Source organism: Xiphophorus couchianus, chromosome 23 (genome assembly GCF_001444195.1).
Source record: "Xiphophorus couchianus chromosome 23, X_couchianus-1.0, whole genome shotgun sequence".
In the NCBI taxonomy this organism is placed as follows: domain Eukaryota; kingdom Metazoa; phylum Chordata; class Actinopteri; order Cyprinodontiformes; family Poeciliidae; genus Xiphophorus; species Xiphophorus couchianus.
The window spans coordinates 792111-817148 of record NC_040250.1 but is presented as its reverse complement, the minus strand read 5'-3'; the positions used below and the strand labels follow the sequence as shown (position 1 = coordinate 817148).

At 46.2% G+C, this 25038-nt stretch overlaps 1 protein-coding gene across 2 annotated transcripts in view; it reads right to left on the bottom strand.

The window, feature by feature from the left end:
* The window catches only part of fgfrl1a (fibroblast growth factor receptor like 1a), a 62028-nt gene extending 39450 nt beyond the window's left edge, over window positions 1-22578 (bottom strand). For both annotated transcript variants that reach the window (XR_003594485.1, XM_028009744.1), the window contains exons 1-2: window positions 22298-22578; window positions 20416-20514 (exon numbers count right to left, since the gene is read on the bottom strand). Coding sequence is in view for 1 of the 2 variants with exons in the window: in XM_028009744.1 (XP_027865545.1) it covers window positions 20416-20479 (64 nt within the window). In the remaining variant the exon portion in view is untranslated. The remainder of the gene's footprint in view (window positions 1-20415; window positions 20515-22297) is intronic.
* Window positions 22579-25038: the final 2460 nt, after the last annotated feature.

Here is a 25038-nt window from a genome sequence, read left to right as displayed (position 1 = left end):
CGAATATGTGTTTGAAATAATTAGCAGTCGTTATTGGGCACTGCTAACCCGAAAATTACTAACCACCAAACAAAAAATAAAACCGAAAAGAATTACAGCAAGGTAATGCTAACAACACAAAAAGTATTAGCGGAAGCTAACACTAAAAAATATTAGCTCTGATAACTGAACCCGTAAACACGCACAACATTTACTGGAAGCTAACTCAAAACCCCTTAATTTGTAAGAGTATTAACAGAAGCTAACTCTAAAAAATTAGTGGGAGCTAATGCTAAACACGTTTTAAAATCAGCAGAAGCTAACGCTAACCATTAATACATCCTCACCTCTGCTTTGAGCTCATCAATATGTGACAGCAGGAATCAAACCCACAACTTTCCAACAGTCTCTGTGCCACCCGAGTTCAATTCACTATTAAAATGAGTCTAAAAAGCTTAAATTATTGTCAAACATTACAGTCAGAGTAAAAAAACAAAGTACATTTTCAAACGTGTTTTGGCAAACGGAGGATTTTCCTTTAATTGGTTATTGATTGTTTTTGAAAACTAAAAGGTTTGGTCATAATGCAGCAGCAGCCGGACGGTGAGACTGCAGAAACAAAGCGGGCGGATGGAGAGGAAAGGTGGGAGGAAACCGGAGGGAGGCGAGACAGAACCGGCAGTCCACTAGCTGCCGGACCGGGCAGCCTGACCCGTTACAGCGGCTCAGCTGGGAACAATACCGAGGTCACCGGGAGGAAACCGTCCTGAAAACAACGGAACAAAATACCCAGTTCAAATCCCAGCGCAGGCCAGAACCGACCCCCTGCGCCGTTCCTTTTTGCATAAGCCACGCCCACTTCCCCATTTCTGACCAATCACAGAACTTCTGTCTGGTTCTGCATGGAAAACGAACCTCGTCCTAAAAGCAGCTGCTCATCTGCTTTTCATCCAATCCTCCACCGTCATGCATGGTGGAGGATCTGTCATGCTCTGGGCCAGTTTCCCCTTGAGCTCTGTTAGAGTTTATGATGTCATACCACGTATGATGTCATAAGCCAACAGAAAACTGGAGGCACCTCGTCCTTCAGATTAAAGCTGAAAGCTCATTTGTTATTTTAGGATTTTTTTTCATTTTGGGAGAACAGAGAAACCCTGAAGGTTTTTAAAGATCCAAACGTTCCTCCACTCCTTCAATCGGCTGGTTCTGATTCTGGTTCTGGAGGCCCGGCCCGCCCGGCCCGGTGTTGCTGTTGGCAGCAGGGCCAGACGGAGCGCGAGGGGAGAGCCGAGGAATGCTTTTGATGGAGAGGAGCTAACAGCGGGACATAGCTGGGATGGAGGCTGAAGGTGTGAGTGTGTGTGTGTGTGTGGGGTGTGTGTGTGTGTGAGAGAGAGAATCATTATTAAAGTGATCTAAAACTGTTTGAAGAAGGTTCTGAATTTCTGTTGAGATCTTTGCTTAGGGCTGAAACGATTAATCGTGATTAATTGATTATTAAAATAATTGTCAACCGACTTCGTCATCAATTAATCGCTCACTGAAGTAAACAGACTCAGACTAGTTGAAAGAGCAAAGAGTTGAAATCCATCCAACCATTAATCAGTTTGAGTTTTTCACACTTTTAACTGCAGATGCATCTTTTACTACAAAACATCAAAGTTCACAAAAATAACTTAGACTTAGACTTAGACTGACTTTATTGTCATTTTGCATGCACAGGGTGTATACAGAACGAGATTTCGTTGCATACGGCTCAGGACAGTGTTTTGAGCTTTGCCATGTCATTGAAATTTAGTCAATAAAATGTTTACTTTCCAACTAAATTATTTGTTTATTTACATTTTGAATGTGTTTCTAATATTGCATAAAGATTGCTGAAGTGGTTTAACAGAATGTACCAGACTTTCTTGTCCGGTTCGCCGATTAATCATCAGAATATTTCATTATTTGTCAACTTAGCCACTCGGCTGTAATCCCAATGTTTATTAAATCGTCCCATAATTAAAGAGAAACTTGCAGCGGTTTCAGTTTGTCGTGTTTTCGTTCACCGAGCGGTTCGGGTTCGCCTCCAGAACCAGCACCTCCTTCCTGCAGCCGGAGGCGACAGACGCAGCGAGACGGCCTGAGGGTGGCTGCAGCGCCACCCTCAGGCCGACTCCAACACGTTGTAACCCTGACCTCTCACTTCCAGTCTGTCAGCAGGTCAACTGCTGCTTGTTCCTCCAACCTGACAGTTTACACTGGGCCTGAGGCTGCAACACACACACACACACGCACACACACACACACACGCACACGCACACACACACACTTGTCTCACTTTCTCTCTTGTTTCTCAAACACTCAGAAAAGAAAAATACACAGCAGCCAGAAAAACTTGGAGGAATCTGCTGAGTGGCTGGTTCTGCAACCCGACCCGTGCAGCCCGGACCGCTCGGTTCTGAGAACTCTCACCGACACGCGAAGCCTGGTCACCATGTTTCAGGAAAACACTGGGGGAGAAATGTGAATGTTCTCTGAGCTCCTCTTCTGCAGCAGCTGTAATTGCTGGTTTTATTGTTCGACGTTTCTTTTCTTCTCTCTGCTGCACCTGGCGCCGTCTCCCTGGAGGAAAAACCCCGGACGGCCCGAACCAGACCAACAAGACCCAAACAAGGCCTAACAAGACCAACAAGACCTGAAGAAGACCAACAAGACCCAAACAAGACCAGAACAAGACCAGAAGAAGACCAACAAGACCCAAACAAGACCAGAAGAAGACCAGAAGAAGACCAACAAGACCCAAACAAGACCACCAAGACCAGAACAAGACCACCAAGACCCAAACAAGACCACCAAGACCAGAAGAAGACCAACAAGACCACCAAGACCAGAACAAGACCAACAAGACACAAACAAGACCACCAAGACCTAAACAAGACTAAACAAGACCAACAAGACCCAAACAAGAGCCAAAGAAGACCACCAAGACCAGAACAAGACCAACAAGACCCAAACAAGACCACCAAGACCAGAAGAAGACCAACAAGACCACCAAGACCAGAACAAGACCAACAAGACCCAAACAAGACCACCAAGACCTAAACAAGACTAAACAAGACCAACAAGACCCAAACAAGAGCCAAAGAAGACCACCAAGACCGAAACAAGACCAACAAGACACAAACAAGACCGGAGAAGACCCAAACAAGACCAGAAGAAAATCAACAAGACCAGAACAAGACCCAAACTAGACCAGAAGAAGACCAACAAGACACAAAGAAGACCTAAACAAGACTAAAGAAGACCACCAAGACCAAAACAAGACAACCAAGACCCAAACAAGACCCGAAGAAGACCAAAACAAGACCAACAATACCCAAAGATGACCGGATAAGACCCAAACAAGACCAGAAGAAGACCAAAAAGACCAGAAGAAGACCAACATGACCACCAAGACCGAAACAAAACCACCAAGACCCAAACACCTCGCTCACTTTTCAAATTAAGAGCACAGAATAACTTCATGATTGAAGTTTCTCCACGAGGTCTAAACTGGAAATGAGCAGAAAATCAGTTAATTTTCAAAGTTTTAGTTTTAATGACACATCAAGTTTAACGTTCTGTGAAAACTCACCTTCTGTTTACACTGCAAAAACGATGAAATCTAACCAACTATTTTTTTTGTGCAAAAAAAGTGCAAAGTGCAAAGTCAGTAAGACTTTGCACTTTGTCTTATTTCAAGTGTAATAAACACTTGAAATAAGACAAAACTAATTTAAAGTAACATTTCTGAAACAGGAGCTGGTTTAAGTGAATAATCTCTTAATTTGGAATAAAAAGTTCTAGTTCTGTTGGCAGATTATTTCTCTTATAGCAACACTTTTTCTCTTGATATTTTATAGAATTTTTTTCTTCATTTCATTAAGATTTTATGTTTACAATTTTCTTATTTTGTCTTTTTGTCTGTCAGTTTATATATATTTTTATTTCTTTTCATTTTATTTGTACATAAAGTATCTTGTTATTTTTTATTTTCTGTAAAAATAATTTTACTTTTTCTTTCATCCCTAGAAATATTTTTTATGCATCTTTTTTGTTTTCTTTGGAAAAACCAAATAATTTCTTTTAATTTATTTATTTGATTTTTAGAGTAAGAATTTTCTAAATTAAATTTATTTTTATTTACTTTTCTCTAATAGGAAGTTTTTCTTTTTCCTTTATTTTTATAGGAATTCTGTATTTTGCTTTTCATTATCATTCTTTATTAGGATTTTATTCCTTTTTCTTTTTTACAAGATTTTTTTCCTATTTTTTCTATAATTTTTTCTTGATTTACAGTAAGAATTTGTTTTAATATGTTTACATTGCCATTGTGAGAATTTTATTTGTTTTAAATTTTTTGTATTTATTTATTTTATTCTTAATTTCCTCTGTTCTATTTATACTCTAGCAATTTTAAACTATTCTTACTTTTCTAAACAGGCTGATATGAAGGATTTATTCCTGTTTAGTGTATTATTCCAGCCTGAAAGCCAAATAAACGTTTATTTCTTTTTGCAATATCTTGGAACATTTACAGAAATAAATGTTTGAAGGTTTCAGACAGAAGATTTTTTTTCCAACTTCTGAAAATCCTGACACTGATTAAGGAAAAAACAGGCAGCAAAGATGCAGAAACCGAATCAAAGCGTCCGAAGCTAAACTGGTATTAGCTTAAATAGCTAGCTAACGGACTAGCGCTGCTAGCATGCTGCTAACCAAACATGCCGCTTTCTGGTCCGGCTGCATGTGGACCAGCAGGTGCTGAGGAAACCTGAGCCGGGTCAGATTGGGTTTTCAGTCACCAGCTGTGGGTCCGTCTCAGCAGGAACCCACTGAACCACACACCACTGGGTTCTGTGGTTCCACTGGTTTCCAGTCAAAATGACCGCAGCAGAAACCGCTACCTGTTTAGATAAGTAGCCGACGCTGTTACTCATTAACACTGATAACACACACACACACACACACACACACACACACACACACACACACACACACACACACACACACACAGGAGGATATTTGGTGTTTGGGAGTCACTGATACAGATGAGGAAGCGACTCAATCATCGTTTCTAGGGGAATATTTAACTGCAACACCGCCACACGCATGAGGCGGATAATCAGAGATCAGATTGTCATGATGACATCAGAACATGTTTATTCCCCTTTTAATGTTTTTTTTTAAGTTTGTAGCTTTAATAAAAAATATTTGTTGAAACTGTGGCAGTTTGGTATCAGAATGAAAATCTCAGAAATCGGATTCTTTCTGAAATCTGTGTAACCAGGTGAAAGAATGGGTGCATGTCAGAACTGCATTTTGTAAACCCTGTTTTACTTTGTTTCGCCAACTGGTTGCAATTCTTGTTTTTGCCAGCATGTGGTGCTGCTTTACAGAGAGGTCAAAAGATTTCAGGAAGTAGAAAAAAACCTCTTGTGTATGTATCGTGGCATTCTGAGAAAAGCGGAAGAGAAGGACATTTTGTGTGCCAGACCTGGTGAAAAGGATGAGTACCTGGCCACCAGGGCGAGAATCCAAGTGTTTGGTAATTAATGTCGAAGCTGAATTATCTTCCGTGACCAAAGTTAAGGAGAGGATGTTAATGTTATGTTTTTCTTTGTTTGTCCTCTAGAAGTGCCACTGCCGTTTATTACACCCTTTGTAAGAGTTTAGTTTTGTATGTGAAGCTACGTTGCTACATGTGAGCCCGCCATTTTCACCGAAGCTGAGGCTATATGTTGACAGAATACGGGTCATTTACATTTGTTTCTTTGCAACTCCGAAAGAGAGAAAAAGTGTTTCTTTTCATTTAAAAACAATAAAGGACCCATTTTATTTGAAGCTCCGTTTGCTGCATTACTCCGGGCTTCATCAGTTATTCTTTTTCCAAAGGATAACTAGAAACAACCAATCAAAGCAAGGAGGCGGGTCCTTCGTTCTCTGTAGCGCTGCAGCTAGCGTAGCATGTTTTGAATGCTAAGGCTAGTTAGCATAGCCACCGAGGGCCGTGGATAAATGGTTTTTCTGTAACTGTAAGTCATTTCTCGGCGCATTTAGCAGCGCATTCACAAGGAACCCTAAATATAAATCAATAAAATGTTGAACCATTTTGGTTTATCGTATTAAGTTTTTACTTCAGGATTAGATTTAGACTGTTTTCTTCCAAATATTTTTCTGTGGATTAAGACCAGAGGAAACTGGGAGTTTGTTCCCATTTCTTCCAGTTGGGTTTTGTAAAATATGATTCACTTTTAGTGTTAAAGCTTAAAGAAAGAAGCTGCAGGGTTAATTTATTTCACCTATTTGACTAATTTGTCAGAAATCTACTTTATCAGCCTCTGTATTACAAATATTCATACCTGAAACTGATAATTTTTTTATTTAATTGGTTTTAATTACGTTTCCTCTTTAACTGATGCTGAGAAAAAATTCAAACCTGAAACAAAAATAAAATCTCCGTCTCGATCCTCCTCTTCCTGTACTTCCTCCTCCTCCACCAGCGAGTTTTCTGGTTCACTGGGTGGGGAGTCAAACATTCCAGGCATGCACACACACACACCCACATGCACACCCCCACATGCACACACACACACACATGCGCACACGTGTCCCCCTCCCACATTCCACACCAATCTTCAGCCGTGACTAAGTCCATTTGTTCAGCTCTGGTCACTGTCTTAGTCTCCTGTGTGTGTGTGTGTGTGTGACATGCTAATCCACATGCTCATTTAATCTCAAATATCTCCCAATGAAGAAGCAGGGAAATCCTCCATGAATATGTCCTTTCTGCTATGCTAACGCTAAACCACTAAATACATAAAAATATTAGCAAAAGCTAATACTAAAACACAAAACAGACAAAAAATGAGCAAAAGCTAACACTAAACGGCAAAACACAAAAAAATTACCAGAAGCTAACGCTAAACCACTAGCCAGAAAAGAAACCATCTAAAGCTAATGCTAAAGCAATAAACATAAAAAATAATACTAAACCCCCATTAAAAAAATCTGCAGATGCTAATACTAAACCACTAAACCAAAAAAAGATTAGCAGAAGCTAACGCTAAACCGTTAAACACATAAAACAATAAATGGAAGCTAAGGCTAACCATTAGGTCGACCGTTTCTCATCTTCATCTCCTTCCTGGTCTGAGACTCGCTAACAGTCTTCAGTTTCTGATTCTGTTGCATTTCATCACTTTAAAGTTTTATGAACATGACAAGCAAAGAGGAAAACATGATGAGACATAAATTCATTAAGTCACAAATATAGGGAACATTTTACACCAGTGACTGACTTAAAAGGCTCAAAACGGCGGCCATCTTGAGAAAGGTCAGTCATCCTGAAATTCAAGTGGCTGTTGGGATATATGAAAAACCTCCAACCTGAGTGGTTAGCATGCTAATGTTAGTTTGTTTCCGCATATTATTTACAGGAAAACCATAAAACAGCTGAATAATAACCAATCAGCTTCAGACTCAGGTACGGTAGGAACTTCCTGTCAGTTTTCTTCATTTCCTGTCATCAGCGTCTCTGAGCCTGAATGAGGCGACAGCAGCTCCTCTATCACATGCTAACACAGAAACCAACAGAAACCTGGATTGTTTTTAAGCAGATGTGACCTTGAATGACCTTGGTTTATCGTTCACTCCGACCTGAACGCTCCTGGAAACCGACGGAAACAACCGAGGAATCAGCCTCCGTTTTACTACTTTCATTTATTCCTCTGCAGTAAACTCTGATAGACGACATTTCTATTCCAACTCTGCAAAAACACAAAAGTTTTTTTGGTCGGGTTTCTACTGCAAATATCTTATTACACTAAGATTGAAATAATTTACTTAAAATAAGCTCCTTTTTCTGGCAGAAAAGTTGTTCTTAAGTTATGTTTTTCAAGAGCACTAAGAAAACATAACATAATGAGACAACAGACCAAAACTACCTGGTAATATTTAGTGTTTTGCAGTGAACAACATGAGTCCTGTTTATATAACAGCTGTAAAATATTCCTCAGAGTATTCAGAAATAATTTATTTCACACTAAGTCAAACTTCAGAATGACCAGTGATTGAACTACACCGTCTGGCCACCAGGCAGCGCTGTCGACACTCTTCAGTGCAGAAGCTGCTACTGAGAGAAGAAGACTCTCTGTGTTTAGAAAAGAAGTCAGAGAAATTCAGGCTGCCACAGAGTGAGAGAGAGCAAGACGTCCAGCAGATAACAGACAAGAATTTCAGCGTCTGATGAGAAACGGACGGAGAAACGCTGGGAGAGATTTAAAGATGGAAGTCTTTAAATCAACATATGAGTCCATGATTAATTGATTGACTGATTGATTGACGGATAGATGACCAGTGAATACATTTTATTGTTTCACCTGAAACTCATTTCCTTGTTGGGTGACATCATGGAAGCTCAACCAATCAGAGAAGAGATCAATCTGGTCCAGTTTAAACGATTCTCGTCGTTCTGAATCAATCCAGTTTCTTTTCTGAAACTGGGTTGAGTCAAACTCTTCTCAAGATTTCTGTCCCTCCCCTGCAGCTGAGCGGTTAAATCCCAGAGAGCATTCGCAAAAACCTTTAGCAGAGAGTATTAGCAGAAAGCATTAGCCTTGTAAGTAGCGATGCTAATTAGATGCAGAGAAAAGGCCTGTTGTGTCCCAGCGTGACGACGGTGCCAGCACAACTCAGGGATTACTCTGATAATCAGAACGCTGAGCCGGCGGTGTGAAGGGTCGAGCAGCAGGAATGATTAACGCAGCTTACTGGTCTGCTGGCCTTCCAGCTACACGTTAGCATAGCGAGGGATTAGCGTCCCCCGCTTTCACTGGAGACCGGACCCGGTATCTGTTTTTATAATCTTTTACAGATCTGGTCAATGTTTGGCTTCTCGCTTTGGGAAAAAATGCCAGAAACGTCGGCCGTGCTTTCCTCTGTTGCTTTTCGATTTATTTCCAGTAATCAAGTCAGAGCGAGACTTCGTAGCGTCCGCCGTGCGTCCGCTCCTCAGACGGGGAATTATTTCATAAAGTCATGAAATCAGACACTTTCACAGCCAAACAACTTCTTCACATTGGGGAAAGTAAGAAAATTAAAATCACACATTTCTTTATAACAAATCACGTCTTCTTACAAATAAATTACAGATGATAGAAAATATTTTGAAAAACAGTTTTTTTTTCATTTGAACTACAGAAATCCTGTTTCTGTAATTCAAAGTGGTTGAAAAAATCTAGATTTTCTAAAACTTCAATGTTCAAAAGCAGGAAGACTGATTAATCGCTAAAATGGATTTAACTCAAACATCACATTGATCACAGCTGGTTGGAACAGTGGAGGACACCGCTAGCTAAAACGTTAGCTGTGCTAATTCTCAAGCACTAATTGTAAATATTAGCATTGCTAATGCTAATACGCTACACCAGTTTTGATAGCCAGGCTAATGCTAAAGTGCTACATCAACATCACAGTTGGGCTAAGCTAAGGCTAAAGTGCCATACAAACATGGTCTTTAGCATAAGCTAATAATAAAGTGCTAAACCAAAGTGGCATTTGGCCAAATTTAATGCTAAAGTGCTACATTAGCATAGTATTCAGGGAAGCTATTAGAGATTTTTTTAAGTTGTTAAAGGAAAATCAGACCCGGCAGAGGGATCAGTCCATCTTTACAATATTAAACGCTGCGTTTTCAATCCAAATAAACCGATAAAAACAGATTTTACAAACACATCAATGCTGCTTTGCATTAAAATAAACGAAATACAAACTGAAATGCAGATTAGCCAACAGCCAGGAAAATATTTAAAACTCTTAAGATAATAAAACATCAAATTAAACATCAACCCTCCCAGAGCTTCTTAAATGTTTCTAATCCAAATTAAATAACGTTCAGTGAGTGCAGATTGATAAAGTTAAAGAAACAAAGGAAGTGGTGGCGTTTCCGTAGCAACAGAAACAGCTGTTAGATGCTGATTCTGAGCTCTTATTGTGAAGGGAAAAGTTAGCAGCTGGTTGGACCCAACTCACATTTCTCACAGAACTCTCACACAACGCCAAGACGGACAGCTGCCGGACCCACGGCCTCCGGTTCTGTTCCTGCGGTTCTGTTCATCCGGTTCTGTTCCTCCGGTTCTGTTCCTGCGGTTCTGTTCCTGCGGTTCTGTTCCTCCGGTTCTGTTCCTGCGGTTCTGTTTATCCGGTTCTGTTCCTGCGGTTCTGTTCATCCGGTTCTGTTTATCCGGTTCTGTTCCTGCGGTTCTGTTTATCCGGTTCTGTTCCTCCGGTTCTGTTTATCCGGTTCTGTTCCTGCGGTTCTGTTCATCCGGTTCTGTTTATCCGGTTCTGTTCCTGCGGTTCTGTTGACTTTTATTTGGGTTTTTCTGCTTCTTCCAGGATTTCATCTCTTTACCTCCAGGACTCTGAGATCTACATGAATTTTAAAGTAATTAATTATAAAACGACCCGTTGGACCCGCAGCTCTGATCCGGTTTATCCAACAAAAAATCTCCAACAGGGAAAAATAAACGGATTTTAGTCTGAAATGGGAAATGAAGATTTTCCCCGTTTTTATCTCGTTTTCTGGATTTTCTTGAACCCAAAGAAATGCATCAAAGTGCAAAATGTTGATTAATCTCTTTATCTACGAGTTTTTTTTATTAAACTTTAAATGAATTAATGAATTAATAAAGTTTTAATAAATAATAATTAAATGTCTGAGTTTATTTTTCTGTCATTTTTTAAAAACTTTTCTCCAAATTAAATACTCCAAATAAATAAACGTCCACAAAATGTTTTATTAAATGAGTAGCTTATTTTATAAATCAGTTTTATTTATTCATTTTATTAATTTATTATTATTTATTTATTAGGATGGTGTTCTACTTTTATTTTGTAAAGCCACTCTATGTATTTTGCGGACTTTTATTTTTTAGAGTGTTTTTTAATTCAGCGTCTTTTTATTTCTGTCTTGTCAGAGACGTCTGCATGACAGCGGCAGCTGAAATAAACCAGGAAATAAATAATAAAAACCCAAAACAAATACTTTTTTTTAAAATGGTCGATTCGGGCCTCTGACTGTAGATTGATTGATTTTTAGACAAGAATAAAACTGTTTGTTGCATTTTTATTTTCTCTGCTCAGTAATAAACTGAAAAATGTATTTTATTGAAATCAACAAAAAGTCATATTTCTCCAGAAAGCGGATCAGTAAATCATCGTAGCAGGAGACGCTAGCACAGGACAAGTTTCAAAACTCTGGGGTTGATTGTTTTATTTCTTTTGAGTGAAAGTAATTTAAGAGAAATGCAGAAATATTTTCTGTAAAAAAGTTTTCTCTAAAAGAAGGAAGTCTCTGAGGCCAGCGGCCGCCCAAAGTCCTCCAGAGGACCCCTAGTGGCCCCTGGACCGCCGTTTGGACACCCCTGCTCTGAACCACTTCAGGCCTTCTGATGAACCTCAAATTAAACACGGAGCGAAACAACCCGGCCGACCGGCAGACCGATCGATTGGCAGACCGACCGACCGGCAGACCGACCGGCAGACCGATCGATCGACTCATGATGAGACTCATGAATCTCAGGTTTGGTTCTGAAAAACAGTAAATGGAAAAATGCATGGCAGTATTCTGAACATGTCGGGACAAAGGCGGAGAAACGTGATACTGATGAATTACAAGCAGCAGGATTTGCCTCCAAACCTCCTGTAATATTCCTGCTGACTAAATATGGATGTTTGAAATCTGTAAACTCCATTTTAAGGATTAAATGTGCTGCAGGTTCATAAAATGGAGGAGCGACACTGCAAAAACACAAAATCTTACCAAGTATTCACGTCTAATTTCTCTGTATGGAGAGAAATTGATGCCAATATTATTGCAAGAAACAAACGCATGGAAAGAAATGAATTTTAACAATGAAACTTTGAACATTTTGTGATAAAAATAAATACATTTAGTATTTTACAATGTTTGGGCAGTACTTGAACCTCATTTATAAAGTTTGCTATTTTTTCTAATTATTATTATTTTTTTTCCAGATTTCAGTTTTAAATAATTAAAAACCTTTTTTAGGTTTTACTAATGCATTTTTTTTTTTTAAATTGCGTTTTCCTGATTCCGTTTCACACCTTTGGGGGCGGGACTTCCTCTGAAGTCCCAGCCAGAAGATGCATTTCTATTGGTCAATGTGAAATCCTTTTTTTTTCTCTTCTTACTATTGCAAGTGTCTAAGTACACTTCAAATCAAACAAAACTAACTTAAAAGTAACTTTTCAGCAAACTATAGGAGTTAATTTTGAGTCAATAATTTGTTCATATTGATTTTAGTGATGACGGGTCAAATCAAAGTGAGAAAAGAAAGTTTTCAGCAGCTGGTCTGATAACATCTGGATGGAGGAGGTTTCTCAGAGCTGAAGAGGTTAAAGTCATCGGTGGCGTTATCTCCTCCGCTGCTTTTCTTCCTGCTGTGCAAACATCGGAGGCCCCCCGCAGAGCCAGACGGACCCTGACGGCCCCATTAGTGGAGCCAAAGCAAACAGGGACTCGGCCTAAACGGGTCTATAGGAGGCAGCGTTAGCAGGGCAGTAAAACTGTGACGGCGGCGATAAAACAGGAAGGCAGCAGGAGCAGAACCGTCTGGTTCAGACGCACCGGGACATCCGACAGCATGAAGACGGACCGCTCCGTCCCACGCCGCGTCCCGTTCAGGGCGGCCATGTTGGGCCCAGACTTAACAAGTCGAACCGGATCTGACTGAAGCCTCAATTTATGACCCGGTACAAGCGAAACAGAACAGAACCAATCAGAGACCGCCTCGACTCGACCCGGCTCCGGTCCGCCTAACCCTAACCCAACCTGCTGAAGGGAGGAGCTATCTGATAGCTAAAATGACCTCTGACCCCTGTGGCGGTAGCAGAGCGACACCTCCGGCGCGTCGGAGGGAATTTACAGCAGAAGACGTTCCATGACGTTCCCTGACGTTTCCTGACGTTCCCTGACGTTCCCGGCTCGTTCGTCGTTCGTTCGGAGCGTCGGTCTGCAGTTCGCCGAGTCGACATGTCCTCCATTGTCAGCCAGACAGAAAACTAAAACTTTCTAATTCATCAATCAATAATTAATCATCTGACTGAGATGAGGATCAGAGAGATTTTAAATCTGTACTTCAAAGAGATCAAAGTCTTTATTTGGGTAAAAACAGGATTTACTGTGGAGCTCAGTAACTATTTTAAAAACAAAATCATCATTTTATTGTGAAATGAAAATATTTCTGAATATTTGGCAACATTTTTCATCAGCTTGAGTATTTTAGTAATAATAATTATACATTATGTGTGAGAAATCAGAGCTGCTAGTTCAACCGGCTGGTTAAATGTTCTACTGATATGCAGAGTGTAAAAACAGAAACGGAGAAACGACTGGAATCAGAATCACTACAAAACAAATTTTTCAAAAATACATTTTTTAAATTTCTAACTTTTTGTTTGGCTTCATAAATTAAACTCAAATGGACGCGCTGATCCTGAACGCAACGTTAAATCTGGATAAAAGAAGCTAAAATCTGCAGGAATCTGTTGGCTTTGATTCATTTTCTCCATATTTTCTTTATCAGCAAAGATAAACAGAGGAAACAGATGAAGATCAGAACAGAGTGAAAGAATGAAACAGAAATAAAAACCAACATGATGAGAAATCAGAAAGGCTGGAATCTGTGTTAGTGCAAAACAAACTTAGATGCACAACTAGTGCTGCCTTCAGTTTCAGATTGTTGAATGGCACATTTCTGAAAAGTCCGCCTGATGCTCCACCTGACGGAGCATCAGGCGTCTGTATCATTATTATTATTATTATTATTATTATTGTTTGTTGTTTATCCGCCTGACGTTAAACCAGACGCCTAACTCTCCACCTGACGCCTGACGCTCCGCCTGACGCCTGACGCTCCACCTGACGCTCCACCTGACGCCTGACGCTCCGCCTGACGCTCCACCTGACGCCTGACGCTCCGCCTGACGCCTGACGCTCCACCTGACGCCTGACTCTCCACCTGACGCTCCGCCTGACACTCCGCCTGACGCCTGATGCTCTACCTGATGCCCGACGCTCCACCTGACGCCCCACCTGACGCCTGACGCTCCACCTGACGCCTGACTCTCCACCTGACGCTCCGCCTGACGCTGCGCCTGACGCCTGACGCTCCGCCTGACGCTCCGCCTGATGCTCCACCTGATGCCCGACGCTCCACCTGACGCCTGACGCTCCGCCTGACGCTCCGCCTGACGCCTGACTCTCCACCTGACGCTCCGCCTGACGCCTGACGCTCCACCTGATGCTCCACCTGACGCTCTGCCTGACGCTCCGCCTGACGCTCCACCTGATGCTCCGCCTGACGCTCCGCCTGACGCTCCACCTGATGCTCCGCCTGACGCTCCGCCTGACGCTCCACCTGATGCCTGACGCTCCACCTGACGCTCCGCCTAACTCTCCACCTGATGCCTGACGCCTGACGCTCCACCTGATGCTCCGCCTGACGCTCCGCCTGACGCTCCACCTGATGCCTGACGCTCCACCTGACGCTCCGCCTGACGCTCCGCCTGACGCTCCGCCTGACGCCTGACGCTCCGCCTAACGCTCCGCCTGACGCTCCGCCTGATGCCTGACTCTCCACCTGACGCTCCGCCTGACGCTCCACCTGACGCCTGACGCTCCACCTGACGCCTGACGCTGACGCTCTGCCTGACGCCTGACGCTGACGCTCTGCCTGACGCTGACGCTCCACCTGACGCCTGACGCTGCGCCTGACGCTCCACCTGACGCTCCGCCTGACGCTGACGCTCCACCTGACGCTCCACCCTACGCTCCGCCTGACGCTGCGCCTGACGCTGCGCCTGACGCTGACGCTCTGCCTGACGCCTGACGCTGCGCCTGACGCTGACGCTGCGCCTGACGCTGCGCCTGACGCTGACGCTCCGCCTGACGCTCCGCCTGACGCTCCACCTGGTGCCTGACGCCTGACGCTCCGCCTGACGCTCCGCCTAACTCTCCACCTGATGCCTGACGTCTGACGCTCCGCCTGACTCTCCACCTGACGCTCCACCTGACGCTCCACCTGACGCCTGACGCTCCACCTGACTCTCCACCTGACGCTCCACCTGACGCTCCACCTGACGCTGACGCTCCGCCTGACGCTCCACCTGACGCCTGACGCTGCGCCTGACGCTGACGCTGCGCCTGACGCTCCGCCTGACGCTCCGCCTGACGCTCCACCTGATGCTCCGCCTGACGCTCCGCCTGACGCTCCACCTGATGCCTGACGCTCCACCTGACGCTCCGCCTAACTCTCCACCTGATGCCTGACGCCTGACGCTCCACCTGATGCTCCGCCTGACGCTCCGCCTGACGCTCCACCTGGTGCCTGACGCCTGACGCTCCGCCTGACGCTCCGCCTAACTCTCCACCTGATGCCTGACGTCTGACGCTCCGCCTGACTCTCCACCTGACGCTCCACCTGACGCTCCACCTGACGCCTGACGCTCCACCTGACTCTCCACCTGACGCTCCACCTGACGCTGACGCTCCGCCTGACGCTCCACCTGACGCCTGACGCTGCGCCTGACGCTGACGCTGCGCCTGACGCTCCGCCTGACGCTCCACCTGACGCTGACGCTCCGCCTGACGCTCTGCCTGACGCCTGACGCCTGACGCTGCGCCTGACGCTGACGCTCCACCTGACGCCTGACGCTGCGCCTGACGCTCCACCTGACGCCTGACGCTCCGCCTGACGCTGACGCTCCACCTGACGCTGCGCCTGACGCTCCACCTGACGCTGACGCTCCACCTGACGCTGACGCTCCGCCTGACGCTGCGCCTGACGCTCCACCTGACGCTGCGCCTGACGCTCCACCTGACGCCTGACGCTCCGCCTGACGCTGCGCCTGACGCTCCACCTGACGCTCCACCTGACGCCTGACGCTGCGCCTGACGCTGCGCCTGACGCTCCACCTGACGCTGCGCCTGACGCTCCACCTGACGCTCCGCCTGACGCTGACGCTCCACCTGACGCTCCGCCTGACGCTCCGCCTGACGCTGACGCTCTGCCTGACGCCTGACGCTGCGCCTGACGCTGCGCCTGACGCTCCGCCTGACGCTCCGCCTGACGCTGCGCCTGACGCTGCGCCTGACGCCTGACGCTCCACCTGACTCTCCACCTGACGCTCCGCCTGATGCTCCGCCTGACGCTGACGCTCCGCCTGACGCTCCGCCTGACGCCTGACGCTGCGCCTGACGCTGCGCCTGACGCTGACGCTCCGCCTGACGCTGACGCTCCACCTGACGCTCCGCCTGACGCTGCGCCTGATGCTGACGCTGCGCCTGACGCTGACGCTCCACCTGACGCCTGACGCTGCACCTGACGCTCCACCTGACGCCTGACGCTGCGCCTGACGCTGACGCTGCGCCTGACGCTCCACCTGACGCTCCGCCTGACGCTCCGCCTGACGCTCCGCCTGACGCCTGACGCTGCGCCTGACGCTCCACCTGACGCTCCGCCTGACGCTGACGCTCCCCCTGACGCCTGACGCTCCGCCTTACGCTCCACCTGACGCCTGACGCTCCACCTGACGCTCTGCCTGACGCTCCGCCTTACGCTCCACCTGACGCCTGACGCTCCGCCTGACGCTCTGCCTGACGCTCCGCCTGACGCTCCACCTGACGCCTGACGCTCCGCCTGACGCTCCGCCTGATGCCTGACTCTCCACCTGACGCTCCGCCTGACGCCTGACACTCCGCCTGACGCTCCACCTGACGCTGACGCTCTGCCTGACGCTGACGCTCCACCTGACGCCTGACGCTGCGCCTGACGCTCCACCTGACGCTCCGCCTGACGCTGACGCTCCACCTGACGCTCCACCCTACGCTCCGCCTGACGCTGCGCCTGACGCTGCGCCTGACGCTGACGCTCTGCCTGACGCCTGACGCTGCGCCTGACGCTGACGCTGCGCCTGACGCTGCGCCTGACGCTGCGCCTGACGCTGACGCTGCGCCTGACGCTGACGCTCCACCTGACGCCTGACGCTCCACCTGACGCTCCGCCTGACGCTCCGCCTGGTGCCTGACGCCTGACGCTCCGCCTGACGCTCCGCCTAACTCTCCACCTGATGCCTGACGTCTGACGCTCCGCCTGACTCTCCACCTGACGCTCCACCTGACGCTCCACCTGACGCCTGACGCTCCACCTGACTCTCCACCTGACGCTCCACCTGACGCTCCACCTGACGCTGACGCTCCGCCTGACGCTCTGCCTGACGCCTGACGCTGCGCCTGACGCTGACGCTGCGCCTGACGCTCCGCCTGACGCTCCACCTGACGCTGACGCTCCGCCTGACGCTCTGCCTGACGCCTGACGCTGCGCCTGACGCTGCGCCTGACGCTGACGCTCCACCTGACGCCTGACGCTGCGCCTGACGCTCCACCTGACGCCTGACGCTCCGCCTGACGCTGACGCTCCACCTGACGCTGCGCCTGACGCTCCACCTGACGCTGACGCTCTGCCTGACGCCTGACGCTGCGCCTGACGCTGACGCTGCGCCTGACGCTCCGCCTGACGCTCCACCTGACGCTGACGCTCCGCCTGACGCTCTGCCTGACGCCTGACGCTGCGCCTGACGCTGCGCCTGACGCTGACGCTCCACCTGACGCCTGACGCTGCGCCTGACGCTCCACCTGACGCCTGACGCTCCGCCTGACGCTGACGCTCCACCTGACGCTGCGCCTGACGCTCCACCTGACGCTGACGCTCCACCTGACGCTGACGCTCCGCCTGACGCTGCGCCTGACGCTCCACCTGACGCTGCGCCTGACGCTCCACCTGACGCTCCGCCTGACGCTCCGCCTGACGCTCCGCCTGACGCCTGACGCTCCACCTGACGCTCCGCCTGACGCTCCACCTGATGCCTGACGCTCCACCTGACGCTCCGCCTGATGCTCCGCCTGACTCTCCACCTGATGCCTGACGCCTGACGCTCCGCCTGACGCTCCGCCTAACTCTCCACCTGATGCCTGATGTCTGACGCGCCGCCTGACGCTCCACCTGACTCTCCACCTGACGCCTGACGCTCCACCTGACGCTCCACCTGACGCCTGAAGCTCCACCTGACGCTCCGCCTGACGCTCCGCCTGACGCTGACGCTCCGCCTGACGCTCCGCCTGACGCTGCGCCTGACGCTGCGCCTGACGCTGACGCTCCGCCTGACGCTCCGCCTGACGCTGCGCCTGACGCTGACGCTCCACCTGACGCTCCGCCTGACGCTGCGCCTGATGCTGACGCTGTGCCTGACGCTCTGCCTGACGCTGACGCTGCGCCTGACGCTGACGCTCCACCTGACGCCTGACGCTGCGCCTGACGCCTGACGCTGACGCTCCACCTGACGCCTGACGCTGACGCTCCACCTGACGCCTGACGCTGCGCCTGACGCTCCACCTGACGCTCCGCCTGACGCTCCGCCTGACGCTGCGCCTGACGCTCCACCTGACGCTCCGCCTGACGCTGACGCTCCACCTGACGCTGCGCCTGACGCTCCACCTGATACCTGACTCTCCACCTGACGCTCCGCCTGACGCCTGACACTCCGCCTGACGCTCCACCTGACGCTGACGCTCTGCCTGACGCTGACGCTCCACCTGACGCCTGACGCTCCGCCTGACGCTGACGCTCCACCTGACGCTGCGCCTGACGCTCCGCCTGATGCCTGACTCTCCACCTGACGCTCCGCCTGACGCCTGACACTCCGCCTGACGCTCCACCTGACGCTGACGCTCTGCCTGACGCTGACGCTCCACCTGACGCCTGACGCTGCGCCTGACGCTCCACCTGACGCTCCGCCTGACGCTGACGCTCCACCTGACGCTCCGCCTGACGCTCCGCCTGACGCTGCGCCTGACGCTGACGCTCTGCCTGACGCCTGACGCTGCGCCTGACGCTGCGCCTGACGCTCCACCTGACGCTCCGCCTGACGCTCCGCCTGACGCTCCGCCTGACGCCTGACGCTCCACCTGACGCTCCGCCTGACGCTCCACCTGATGCCTGACGCTCCACCTGACGCTCCGCCTGATGCTCCGCCTGACTCTCCACCTGATGCCTGACGCCTGACGCTCCGCCTGACGCTCCGCCTAACTCTCCACCTGATGCCTGATGTCTGACGCGCCGCCTGACGCTCCACCTGACTCTCCACCTGACGCCTGACGCTCCACCTGACGCTCCACCTGACGCCTGAAGCTCCACCTGACGCTCCGCCTGACGCTCCGCCTGACGCTGACGCTCCGCCTGACGCTGCGCCTGACGCTGCGCCTGACGCTGACGCTCCGCCTGACGCTCCGCCTGACGCTGCGCCTGACGCTGACGCTCCACCTGACGCTCCGCCTGACGCTGACGCTCCACCTGACGCCTGACGCTGCGCCTGACGCTCCACCTGACGCTGCGCCTGACGCTGACGCTCCACCTGACGCCTGACGCTGCGCCTGACGCTCCACCTGACGCCTGACGCTGCGCCTGACGCTGACGCTCCACCTGACGCCTGACGCTGCGCCTGACGCTCCACCTGACGCCTGACGCTGCGCCTGACACTGACGCTCCACCTGACGCCTGACGCTGCGCCTGACGCTCCACCTGACGCCTGACGCTGCGCCTGACGCTGACGCTCCACCTGACGCCTGACGCTGCGCCTGACGCTCCGCCTGACGCTCCGCCTGACGCTCCACCTGACGCTCCGCCTGACGCTGACGCTCCACCTGACGCCTGACGCTGCGCCTGACGCTCCACCTGACGCCTGACGCTGCGCCTGACGCTGACGCTCCACCTGACGCCTGACGCTGCGCCTGACGCTCCACCTGACGCCTGACGCTGCGCCTGACGCTGACGCTCCACCTGACGCCTGACGCTGCGCCTGACGCTCCACCTGACGCTCCGCCTGACGCTGACGCTCCACCAGATGCTGATGCCTTGATGCCTGACGCTGTTTTCCTCTGTTTCAGCTGCAGATCATGCAGGAGGCTAAAAACCGAACCGAACAGCAATTAGCTGCTTGCTAATTCCTGCTGGCTAGTCTGAAGGAGCTGAGTGGGGGAGGAGTTGCGCTCTAAGGCGGGGTTAGGTCCACCCAGACATTTAGCAGGTGAATGGTTGCCATGGAGATTAAACAATTTCTCAAACATGAAAGAATCAAAGCAAACCTCCAGGTTTGTTTTTGATGAGGGAAAAACTTTATGATATGATGGAAATCTGATACCGGCCCTTTAAAGGTCTACATGCTCCCACTGGCTCAGCAGGTAAGAAGTAATCAGGTTAGACAGCAGAACTACGCAGACCGTCTGTCTTCCCGGTGAAGTGTCTCCGTGTTCATGTCCTGCGGTGGACTCACCTCTGGCCGCCGATGACATCATCATCACCTCCAGCAGCAGCAGACCAATCCGCAGAACCTCCATTTTGTTTTTACGGAGAAGCGGCGAGGTGAGGTGACCTGGACGGCAGGAAGACGCAGAAGTTCATACTGATGCAGAGAAACGACATCCTGGTCCAAGAAAAGGTCATCTTCCGCGTTGACCTCCGGACTTTGACCCGAACTCAGAGAACCGGAACTAAAACCTCCAGACCCGCTGCGATTTACAAACTGAACCAGGTAAAACATTCACACTGTTCCCCTTCCTAAAGCCTGCTGCACGTTACTGTAAAAATCGACCAGGTCTGAATATAATGATCAAAATTAGTATGCTAACCCCTCAGATCGGATGGTTTCTATGTGACAGGCATTTAGCCGGCAGCCATTTTTAACCAATTATTGCCATAAAATGTTCCTCATTTTCATGAGACGGATGAACTTTATGTAACATCAAATGTTTGTCATCTGTTAATACGACGTTAAAGTAATAATAAGAATCTGAGGACTTTGCTGTTAGCGAGTTTCACACACGAAGATGAGAGACAGACGTCGTCCTGGTTAGCGTTAGCTTCCGCTAATATTTTAAATGTGCTTATTATTTGCTTCTGCTTATTTTTTTTTACGTGTTTTGAGGTTTGATGTGAGCATATGATACTTTATAGGTGACGGTATAGCGTTAGCGGTTTCCTACATGTTTAGCGGTTTAACGCTAGATTCAGCTAATTTCTTTGCTTAGCAGTTTAGTGTTAGCTTCTGCTAAATTTTTATGTACTTTTGTAATTTTTTAAATGTGTTTATCGGTTTATCATTTGCTTCTGCTGATTTTTAACATGTCTAGCGGTTAAATGTTAGCTTTAGCAGAGCTAACATTATTGCTTAGCTTACTAAAAATGTTTTTCCTCTTTTCATTTCTGCAAGGATTAACATCAGTAACCTGAGAGGAACATTATTTTCTTATGGAGTCATTTTTGTGCTATTGTAGCATAACTTCTATCAAAATGAATCATTTCTACTGTAGAACATATTTATCCCTTTCATGATTTTCTTTCCCTTAAAACTAAAGTAAGATGTTAGTTAAAAACAGATTTCCTGCAGCGGAAAAGCAGCTGACATGTTAGATTCATTTTTTAAATCAGTTTTGTAAAGCAGCAGCCTGCAGACTAGTGCAGCTAATAAAAGGATAGAAGCAGAATATATTCAATAAACAATAAATTATGAACAATAAACATGTTTCCTGATGGACAACAACTAAATGTTTTCTGCGTAGCTAAATTTTAGAGCATAACTGTAATAAAAGTAATTTTTTCCCACCCACCGTTTTAAATAAATAAACGGTTATCAGTTGTGTCACGTTTTAGCTTCTTTTTCTTGTAATAGTAAAAGTATAAAGAGTAAAAAGTGAAGCTTCAGAAGTTGAAGGTTTTAAAGGGTTTTAAAAGTCCGGTCAGAAGAGGCTGATGGGTTTATTACGGAGATAAATCGCCCAGATGTTCTGGAAGTAGCAGATTTATCCCGTCCACATGGCTCTCCTTACAGCAGACACTTTTAATCTTTATGCAACATAAATTCTCACCCATAACTTAGAGGAGATCCGGTGTCGGTACCGATTTTTACCAGCCTGTTGTCCAGGCTCTCTCACTGTTATTTTCAACCAGGACTAAATAAACGTTTAGATTATAGTTTCTTTATTGGTCTGACAGATAATAGAGGACATTTAGATGTCTGGGAAACTTTTCAAATTAGAATTTCATTAGGACAAATGTGTACAATCTTTATTTACAATAAACAAAGTTGGTTTCATGGAGATTATACACAAAAATGAGGCTTAATCTGCTTAATATATTTAAAATAAAGTCAGACTTACTGTAAATTTATCCGAGCAGAGCAGAAACTTTGACCTCCAACAAACAAATCAGATTTCCAGATGGAAAAAGATGCAGAAAGTGTCTCCAGCCAGCCAACATGTGGACTTTCTCAATGACAGTCCGAGCGGAAAGCGCTCACAGAGAGCAGGCAGAGGCCCACAGACACTCACAGAACCAGAACGGAACCGAACCCCTTATGTATCCACAACCAAACAGCGGAACCAAGGGTCCAAACCGCCTCCAGCAGATCCGCACCGTCCAAATTTCAGCCGCAGGCGAGAAAACAAAAGTCCGTGGAGAGACCCGCCTCAGCCCGGAACTTTCCGCCAATCAGAGAGCGGCTCAATCAGCGAGCCGACCAATCAGAGGGCAGGAAGGTGGAGGACGAATTTGGAGCGGTTCGGGAGGAAAAAATTAACTTAACTAAAATTAATTAATTAGATGCGAGTACTGCAGCGGGGCACGTCAAACAGGAGTTATTAAAGGGACATTCTGTTATTAAAGTAAAGGCATTTAATGTAAGATTATTCATTAAAATCATTATTATTATTTTATGAGCTAAAATACAAAAAAACAATTTAACTTCTGTTAAAATTAATGCTATTTAGTGGGTTTAATTAGTGTGATATGTTTATTTATTGGTGCTCTTTGATACTGAAAATTAATTCCATAATTATTTTCCTAACTTTTTTATTTATAATTTTAAATACTTTTACATTTTTCCATACTTTTGATACTTTATACTTTCAATATACCGATAGAAAAATCACTATTTCTGAACTAATATCCACCTGATTTTTTATCTGTTTTTTTGCTTACTGATTTTTATTGGTGTAATATTAAAATCTTAAATGTGTTTTCATTTTATGTTAGCAGAAAATCAAAGTTAAGAGAAATGATTGCTTAAAATTATTCCTTCTTCCTTCCTTCCTTCCTTCCTTTCTTTCTTTCTACGGTAAAAGCGCACGGCTACGTCCAGGTAACAGCGCTCTACTGCCACCTGGTGGTGCTTCGTAGCCGTTACATGACGCGCAGCTACAACGGGCCTTGTTTTCGTTTCTTTTGCAAAATAGAAGTAACTGTTTGAGAAACTGGAAATATCACAAAATCCTTATTTCTCCATCCGAATAATTACATTTTAAACTGAAACTAATCCATTAATATGAATTTAAGTCCGTTTTGAAATGTTTGGTGCACAAACCTTCATGTAGTTTTTTTTATTGGTAGAATAATGATAATGATAAAGTATTAAAAAATAAGCATCTTAAAATATCTTTTTGTATTTTTTAAAGAAAATGTAAATAGAAAATATTTTCTTTTACGTTTAATTTAATTTAATTAGAATTATTGGAATATTTATGTAAAATTAACACAACATGTTTAATCAACTCATTAATTAAATGGATTTTATTAACAAATTAATAAAAATAAAGTAGGTTTATTGATCAAAACATATTTTCAGTGGAGATTGTGACTAAACTGACCCAGAACATCTGGTGACTGTTTGACCTTCAGCCTGGTCCCTAAAAACATTTAGTAAAACAAAAATAACCAAATTATGCTTCAGATATAATAATAAATTCAGATTTTCAGTTTATTTAGAAAAAATAGAGTAAAATTCCACATCAGAAAACATTCAAAGAATCAGTATTATCAATTTATTTTCTCATTAAGTTGGAAACTATTTGCTTTAATATTAGGAACATGAATCGTCCTCTTTTTGCAGAAATATGATGTTTTTCTATAAAAATTATTTTAAAAAATAACTTAGTAGATATTTATGAAGAATTATAACCTGTTTTTAATAAGGTTTGGTGACGTTTTAAAACTCTAAATGGGTTTTATTTACAGTGAGATTTTTTTTTTCACTGAAGTTAAATCAGAAAAATGTCTTCCTTGTTTTATCTCAGTTAGAATTACCAAAATTATTTCTGTTTGCTTTTTTTTTTAGTTTATGAAGGATTTGTTGTAACTTTTCTCAAATTGAAAAACTTATTTGGGATTTAAAAAAAACGAAAAAATGGCGCCTTGGATTCAACTGAAATTATGTCGATCTCCACTTTCACCACCAGATGGCGGCAGAGGACCGCATTAAATAACTGCTGAAAATACTGAATATTTTGATGAAAATACTGAATACTTTTGTTCTATTTCTGTTTAATTAAACTCTAATTAAGCTACAGCAGGGCAGAAACTCCAGCCTCCAACTTTTTAAGACTTTTTTTAAAGGAATTTATTAGGATTTTGTGGACAAAAATAGAACAAACTCACAAAGTAGAAAGAATAGAAATGTTTTAAAATAAGAATCTGAAAAGTGTGGTGTGCACGTGCATCTTCTCACCCAAAACTCTTTTCTAGGATTCTCCTGAACTTTGCTCCATCCGTCTTTCCCACATCATGATTCTGCCACCAACATGTTTCATAATAATACAGTTTGCATTAAAACTTAAACATTTTTTAGTTTTTCTTTCCCCACAAATTTTAGACTTTTTGAAATCAGAAAATTCAAAGTTTTTTCTAGAAAGTGTCCAACTTTAATCTCAACATTTTTGAGTTTTTTATTGCAGATTTTTGACTTTTGGAGCTCAGAAATGTCCAAAACTCTGAGTGTTTTCTCAGATTTCCCTCTTCTGCTTGGAGAAATCAAAAGCAAAACGTTTTATTCTGGGGTCGGCAGGGCAGACGAGGCGCGGATCGTTTTCTGGATTAGGTTTGGAGGCGTTTATATTCTGCAGGCGCA